Source organism: Catharus ustulatus, chromosome 1 (assembly GCF_009819885.2).
Source record: "Catharus ustulatus isolate bCatUst1 chromosome 1, bCatUst1.pri.v2, whole genome shotgun sequence".
In the NCBI taxonomy this organism is placed as follows: Eukaryota; Metazoa; Chordata; class Aves; order Passeriformes; family Turdidae; genus Catharus; species Catharus ustulatus.
In genome coordinates, this window is record NC_046221.1 from 109,473,242 (window position 1) to 109,481,584 (window position 8,343).

The 8,343-nt window shown below is 48.9% G+C and overlaps 1 protein-coding gene across 1 annotated transcript; it reads left to right on the top strand.

Moving 5' to 3' along the window:
• Positions 1 to 891: 891 nt before the first annotated feature.
• Positions 892 to 6,122, top strand: TMEM200C (transmembrane protein 200C). The gene is made up of 2 exons (XM_033077085.1): positions 892 to 911; positions 2,921 to 6,122. Exon 2 carries the CDS (start codon positions 2,962 to 2,964, stop codon positions 4,600 to 4,602), a length of 1,641 nt encoding a protein of 546 aa, XP_032932976.1. The 5' UTR covers positions 892 to 911; positions 2,921 to 2,961; the 3' UTR covers positions 4,603 to 6,122.
• Positions 6,123 to 8,343: the final 2,221 nt, after the last annotated feature.

Consider the following 8,343-nt stretch of genomic DNA (forward strand, 5'->3'; position numbering starts at 1 on the left):
TGTATTTACTGGAAAACCTGCCCGAGATTTGCTTTTCTAGATCATGGTGAACCTCTAATAAGACTTCACTAAAGCAATCAGCAGCAGTCCTCGCCCAAGAATAAATGGAGCAGTGAGAAGGGGTGAAGGGACAGGTCAGATTACGTCTCACTAAGGTGATAGCTTCAATTTAATCACTTTTCAGAAAGTAGCCCAAAAGAGAACATAGTTTCCCGTTCTCTGCTGAAACTGAGAGATTCTGGGTGACACCACTGACAGACCTCAGCTGCCACTTTGTGCTTCAACCTCTTGCTTCATCTTTTCGCCTGCTTCTTGACTTTCCCCCTGAGCATTCCGGCAAACTTGGAGGGGAAGAAAGCCCCCAAGGTGACGGGGCTGAAGATGAGCCAGCCAGGGTGGCGGTGGCGGAGAGGAGCGCGGGGGCTGTCGCGGCGGTCGGGGCGGCGCCTGAGCGGGCGGGGCGGCGCGGCTGCGGGGCGAGGCGGCGGCGGGCGGGCGCAGGTGCGCAGGTGGCGGGGGCGGCGGCCGCCCTGCCGCAATTTCCCTGTGTCACGGCTCCCGTCGCTTGGCAACGGCGCCGGGTCCGGCCGGCAGCCGCGGAGCCGCGCTCCGCCCGCAGCGGCGGCACCGGCACCGGCTCCGCCGGGAGGGCGGGCGCGCTGCTGCGGGGGGCGGCCCCGCGGCGCGGAGGATGCGGCGTGGCGAGGGGGCAGCGCTCCCGCGGAGCTGCCTGAGCAGGCGGCCGGCCGCGGCGGGGCCGACGGGGCGCCCGGCGCTCGGCCCAGCCCCGCCGCCCGTCCGCCCGGGGCCGTGAGCGGCGGCGGGGCGGGGATGCTCGCTCGGGCTGGAAAGTTTCTTCCCCAGGGCGGCTCGCCCGCTTCTCGCCCGGAGTTCTCCCCGGCCCTCCCCGGTAAGTGACGGCGGCACCCCCGTCGTGAGCGGGGCTCGGCGCTGTGCCGCGGCGGCGGGAGCTGCGCGGCCGGACCGGCCGGAGCCAGCGGCGCCCCGGGGCCGTGCCGGGCGTCCCGGCAGCCCGAGCCCAATGGGTCCCGCCTGCGAGCCCGGGGAAGGAGTTCAGCCGGGTCTTGTTAGTGCTGTTACAGCGGTGTTTGGGCTTTGCCGGGCGAGGTCGTGGTTCTTGCGGGTCTGGCTGCCGGGGGTGGATGGGGGTCGCAGTCCGTTCGTGCGGGATGTGGCTCCAGCCCCCGCGGCTCCCGGCTGAGTGGTTCCATGGCACTGCGGCCGCTGGCCATGGCCGTGCCCTCCTTCGCCTGCCGAGCGCTGCTCTCGCCATCGCCGAAACTAAGTGCCAGGCGATGCCGGACTGGGAGCGTTCCTCGGAGCCGATGACCATCTGTTATCGCCGTGGAGGGAGACGGGCAGCTGGCTAGTGGGGCAGCAGAAAATGAGATCAAAGAATCGGCAATTACAGCAACACATGCCACGATAATTACACTTTTGCATCAACGAAATGCCCTTTTATTCTTTTTTTTTTTTTCTATTTTTAGTAAATAGTTCAGCTGTAGGAAAGAGAAATCTCTGCTCTTTGTTTTGAGCGTGCAGTACCTCGGAGAGTAATTTAACAATGTCCTTGCTGACAACACCCATCTTTTTTTCCGGGGAAAATATAAACTGAGTAAATGGGACACAATATTACTGCATATGTGGCAATTCTGGCATTAGAAAAGAGATGAGATTTAAAGGCTGAACAGTGAAAGAGGAGCAAGGGAGGTTTTTTTTGGTGCATACTTAATCGCCTTTCAGTGCAATTAATTGAACTTTGTGAGTCGTATTATATTCAGTGATGTCATCTTTTGCCCCGTCAAAGAAAAAAATAATAGGATGCTCAGAAAGAGAAAAGGGGGAGGGGATCCTGCTTCTCAGTAGCATGTAGAAATAGGTTCCAAAAAGAATTGCACAGTGCAGAAATGCTCCTACACACTGTGTTGTTTAGCTCAGATCACGGGAACAGAGAGATGACTTCTGATGGTCCAGTAAAACAAAAGCCACAAATGCTTAGCATTTAGTCCTCTGCCAGTTTCCCTGCAAGCACTCGTTGGGGTTTCCCCGGGTGACTCATGGGGTTTCACTTCTCCTTTAATAGGATTTGACTTTCCATCTCTTACCTGCCGGCCATCTCCCCTTTCTGAGGGCAGGGGGAGGGGGTTGAATTTGTCAGTGTTACATAACAGTTACCTGGAACATCACACATGTTCCCAAACTAGGGATGCCTCTGGACCACATGAATTTCTAGTATTGCAGATCAAGTGCAAATGGCTGGGAAAAACTTTCACAAGGCACCACTTTCCAGTGTTTAAATGTTTCCTTTGTGCATTGCACAGTAATTCCTTTCCCACTCATTTAAGCAAGACAAGTAATATGTTTAATCCTTCCTCCAGTAATGTGTAAGTAGTGTAATGAAGCAAATGCTATCTATAGATCATATCTGTACTGCTTTCCTGCTTTTATTTCTCCCATCCCATCAAATTCTGAATGACGTCACTAACCACCATCAGTGTGCACTGTAACCCCAGAACATATTAGGGAGTGGGGCTTGGTGTTCTCTGAGCTCTGGTGCTTTGCAAACTCCTTCTGAAATGAGTAAGATCTTTTTTTCTTGTTTACTCAGTGAATGCTACTAGGTCTGTCATGTACCTGGAGTATAAAGTAATTAACTAGCTGTTTGGCAAGAGTGTAGTGGGACACGTGGCTGCTCTGATGCTGTTGGTCTACCTGTTTCTTTCTCACGCTCAGGAGCTGTGTGGGCATGGGAGATCTGCCTGTTGGTGTCAACCTTCATCCCACTTGTTTGGGGTTTTAATTACCAGGACTTTAAGGAGGAAGAGCAAGCAGAGACATCTCTTGTGCTGCAGGTCTGTCCTTGGTTCTCATCCTCTTCTCTTCTCCCTTTCACTGCAGGAGCTGGAGTGGCCGTGGGGGGCAGTGCGCTGGTAGCCAGCCATGATTGCCACTGGAGGCCTCCTGAGGATCTCAGCCAGGAAACAGGACCCCTTGAAACCCCAGAGCCAACTCCCCAAACGCAAACGCAGGGCCAAAAAGAAGCGCAAGAATGACGTGGTGGTGGTGAAAGGCAAGCTCAAGCTGTGCTCCATCTCGGGCTTCATTGCCCTCTGTGGCATCCTGGTACTGCTGGTGGGCATCGCCTTGGCTGTGGTGGGCTACTGGCCAAAGCCCAGCCAGGTGTACAGAGAAAGCAGCTTTGGCAAGGGCCGGCACCCAGCGCCACAAGGTGGCACCCACCCGAACCGCTCCCAGAGCCAGGAGAGGGTGCGAGCAGGGATCCGCCTGGAGTCACCCCCTGGAGCCAACACCTCTGCTACTGCTGCCACCACTGGGTCTACCCCTACTTCATCCTCCCCCCAGGCCTCAGCCGGTTTCCTTTTCCAGCTTCTCTCGAGCTACTTGCATTCAGACAAGCTGAAGGTGCTGGGCCCTCTGATCATGGGTATCGGCATCTTCCTCTTCATCTGCGCCAATGCGGTGTTGCACGAAAACCGCGACAAGAAGACCAAGATCATCAACCTGCGTGACCTCTACTCCACCGTCATTGATGCCCACAGCCTGCGGGCCAAGGATGGAGGCACCCCGGCCTCAGCCCCTCTCAATGGCTTTGTCAACTACATGCACTCCCGGGGCCTGGAGCTAAAGCCTGGTGGGGAAGGCCTGGGTGCTGCTGCCATGCTGGCCAAGAGCTCCTGGCCACCAGGACTGGGTGTCTCCCTTTCCCCACCGGATCTGGTGTCCTCACCGCGGCGTTCCTCCTTCTGCAGCCCACCGCAGCCGCCCAGCCTGGCTGAGGCTGTGTACAGCATCTGCCGGGAGCATGCTGCCCTTGCTGGCCGCCCTGTCAGCAGCCCGCCCTGCAGCCCACCGGGGAGCTGCGAGCGGTGCAGCACGGCCAGCTCCATCGTCGGCTCTTCACTGAGCACCTTCACCCTCCTGCCCTTGGGGCCCAGCAATGGAGGGGAAGGCTGGCAGAGACCAGCTTGTGAGCGGAGAGCCCAGGAGATCCCACGAGGGGAGTTTGAACTGAGCCTAACCGACCTCAGCAGCAGCCACATCAAGGGAGGCTGTGGGACGAGGAGGCACAAGCTGGTTCTCAGGCGGCAGAGCACCAGCTGCTTGCCCGATGCCAGGTGTCCCCTTTCCCCTGAGCCGCCTCGGTCACCAGCTGTCAGGAGGGTCCTGAAATCCAGCCTCTTGGTAGAGGCATCTCCTGGCTACTCCAGATCTCTAGATCTGGGGGCATCACCCCCTTCAGCTCCTTCTGCCATCACCAGGACAGACTCCCAGAGCTCTCAGTCTGAGCCTTCCAGCAGCAATAAGGGCTACAGCCACTTGGAGGAGGCAGGCACCTCCTTGGAGTCAGTTGCCAACACCGCAGCCAGTAAAATTCAGGACTGTGAGGAGGAACCATTTGAGCAGACGGACCCCCTCAAGGCTACCAGCAGAGAACAAACAGGGGAGCAATCCCAGCAAACTCAAAGACAGTACACAAATAAAGAGAAACTCTTTATGATTTCTAGGTCACATGCTGCATTAGGGCTGGAGGATGGGGAACTGGAGAGTACGGACATCTAAATAAAACAGAGACGGCAAGAGGACACCTTGCATCCCTCCACAACTTCCCCGCTTCTTCATCTCTTGTGGACTTAGGAAACCAATCAATATCCAAAGAGCTGCACTATGTTACCCTTGAAAATTGAATTTCATAGATCCTGTAGATGACTTCAGGAAGAAAAAAGAAAATCCTTTCTGTCTAATCGTGATTGTATGTTTCATGCAAGCCAAATTGTATTAAATATCCACAGTCCAGCAAGTTCTTTGGATCAGATAATACAATTTTGGATGGTATAGCTGTGCACTTTACTGTTTTGATTTTTAAGTGCCCCTTCTTCTCCTCTGATTTCTTTCTTGCTGATTTGCCACTAACTGCTTGAAAGCTGCAGGCACCTTTATAAGCTCAAAAGCAACGTGGTCTTCAGAAAGAAAGCTGAGCTCTCTCTTTGTTTTGGTTCAATTACTAAAACGTTTGCAAGGCCTTAAGGATGACGTACCTTGACAAAGAATGAGTTTGTTTAAATTCTGGAAAAAAATGACAGTTTAGAAGAGACTGGAGCAGAACAGAGCTCTGACGATTTAGTTAAAACCATTACATTCCTGAATCCAAAATACATATTACTACATGATACTTTATCGAAGTATTATTACACATGTATTGACTAATAGCATTAAAAGATGTTTTTTAATAAAATATTTACAAACAAAACTTACAAAAAAAATTCTTTGTTTGGTAAGTAATTACAGATATCACAAACTGTTTCATTTTATACTGTGAAAGATTATAGAAATGCTATGAAGCCAAAGGCTTGCTTATACTTTTAAGGAGGTAATTAATAATTTATGTGTCATTTCAAAATAAATACTGCTTCAGTCCTTGAGAAACCACACTGTAATTCAACCAGCAGATTCTGTCTCCATTTCTGACAGTATTTTGTGACAGACAGCCTAAGAAATGTAAGATTTGACGTGCTAAGGGGAAAAAAAATTGTAAACATTTGATCTCCTATTCAGATGAGGTTTTTTGTGAGATTAGTCTTGAACTGCATCATCTTCTTTCTGGGTTTTTCAGTTCCCTTATAACTGTTGCATTATGCCTTTCTGCTGTTGCGGTTCCTATATGTGAATGCATGTGCATAAGCTTAATTTCAAAGCATAATGATAGCCCTGTCAGTCTCGTAGCATTTGGCTGTGCTGAAGTCAGCAGCGGTTTCTCACTGAGTTCATCATGACGAGGATTTCTTCCTGCATGAGAGAAGCATCAGGTTTCCTAAAGCCTGGAGAATACCTTGTCTGTAGGCAGAGTTTTGGTAAACTGACGAGCTGTTTCATTTTCTTAGCTGCAGCGTGGCAGGCACTCGTGTTTTGTCAAAACAGCTTTATGCACTCAGTAGATTTTGTCAATACTTCTGATTTTAAATACGGATGTGGCATTTCTCTACTATGGGAAGAGAAGTCGACATTAAACAAACACAATGTGTAGGCAGACAAATCTTTCTGTTGCAATTAAATTTTTTCTTGTGGTTCCATGTTTAGCTACATATTCACTTACATTAGAGTACATTGCAACATGGACTATAATTGTCACTAAATACAATTGCATTTAGTAAGCCTGCAAAATTCTGTAATAAATAAGGTTATTTAAAAGAAAATAAGAAAAGAGAAAAAAATAATAATTTGCCATGTAAGAGTCTTGAAACTGGAGAAGCAGAAGGTACTTGTGCTTGTTCTCTTGAGCAAGGGAGACATCCAAGTGGCAATATCTTTCCTCCTGTCTGTGGCATCCAGTGCACTGACAGTAGGAACATCACTGTGGCATTTTTTGCTGTTAAACTGCTAGCACACAGCTGCCAAAAATCCATTGTAGAGCTGCCTGGATTGTCATGGGGTTGGATTAGGCATCAGAGGAAGCGGTGAGCAGGTGGCTCAGCTGGTGCTGGCATTTGCATGGACCGTTCCTTTCAGTTCTCCATGGGCATGTGCTTCTGCTCCTTCTCCTGTGACTTCCAGCAAGATTTATGAGATACATGTGAGCAGAGTTACCTGGTACTGATGCAGATTCTAGTTATTGACAGAGCTGAAGACATCCTGTTTGTTATTTTCCACACTAAAACCTTCCATGGAGGTGAAAGGAAAAAGCAAATTGTGTTCTACTTACCAGGGCATGGAATCCTCATGAAGATGTGACAGGAGTTTGTTTTATTCTGAGAGGAGGAAACATGCTTTTTAAAATATTCTTAGTAAATATTTCTTCTGTCATCTGAAGTGTGCTCTGGGGAAAAAAAAAAAAACAAACTAAACCCCCACCAACTTTAAAAAGCCTTTGGTTGCTCCTTAGATTGACTTAAATCAAAGCAGGCCAGTAATTAGTCTGATGATTAATTTACTGCAAAGTCTTTTGAATGACAAAATTATACCAGTTTGTGTTTAATAAGTAAAATTATAGCTTGTTCCTGTGTTGCCAAAAATGATGTGAAATATGAACTTCCATCAGTTGAGCTGGATGTTTTAATAACAGCAGCAAGAAGTGATTTTCTAGCATATAAATTACTAAGCAGAGAAAGCTGCCTCTCTGTCTTTGCAAGTCATTATTTTAGCAGATCTATTACTTAAAACTATTTGTTGAACAATTTGTGCAGGGATGGAACAGGAGTCAGAAACCTTTGTTTAAAATTTAAGCTGGGTAAGTTAATCCAACACCCCCATGTTGGGAAAGGACTGAGATTCAAGCCCTGTGCATCTGTGACTGGTGATGTTAGCACAAGCAGCTGGGAAAGAGCTGAGCTGGTGATACCCACAGGTGATGGGGTTTGTGCTTTGACTGGCTCTTGAGTGCCTCTGAGCTGGCCCTGACTGCCTCTTGGCCATCATTTGCACATCCTGTTAAAGGATGCTTGTGCATTTTCCTCCAGTCCAGTCTCTTCCTTCCTCTCTGGTGTCCTGCCACCTAGTGCTTCCTCCACAGTCCTTGACAAGCACCAGGAACTGCCTCTACTTGCCAGTATACAGCTGCCTGCATGTTGCTGGAAGAGATGAGCTATCTCATATGTTTATTAAGAAATATTCAATTAACTCAGATTAACTAATTTAGAAAAATTGTCAATGTTTATTATGAAAGAATGATTAGTCCCTGTATTTGAGATGGAATATCCCTGAAGATACGTTCAGATTGCATATTTGGCCATACATTTTTGCTGTGGAAAATTCAGATTTTGGTTTAGAAATCTGTGCTTTGTTTGATTTGGGGTTTTTAGCATAGAAGTGCTATGATATTTATATAAAATTTCCAGAGGAAAGTTAATTTCTGCCTGAACCCTCAGAGTACCTCCATATCGAGGAGGGAGGCTGTGTCTGTTCATTATGAGTGTAGATGCTGTTTGGACCAGTCTGAGGACAGGCAAATGCCCTAATTGTACTTCAGTCGTGCTGCTGTTTGCTACAAAATCCTCAGGACTCTGGAGAAGCTGCTGACGTGATCACACTGTAACCCAGTTCTGGCTCAGTTTTCACTGGCTAGCAAAGTATTTAGAATCCTTGCATTAACCTGGCTTGCTTGGCTGGACTGATTTACTAAATTCCCCAACTGTTGACATATCAGCTGATCTACTGCAAAGACTATAGCCCAGATTTATGAACCTGTATTGTCTAGATACACTTTTAAGAGCCTTTTCAAGAACTGATGCTGCCCAACAGTGAGCAATAGTGCACTTAGAAGCATCGAATTAGCTAACTGTTGACATAGCTTCAGGTCTGCAGTCTGAA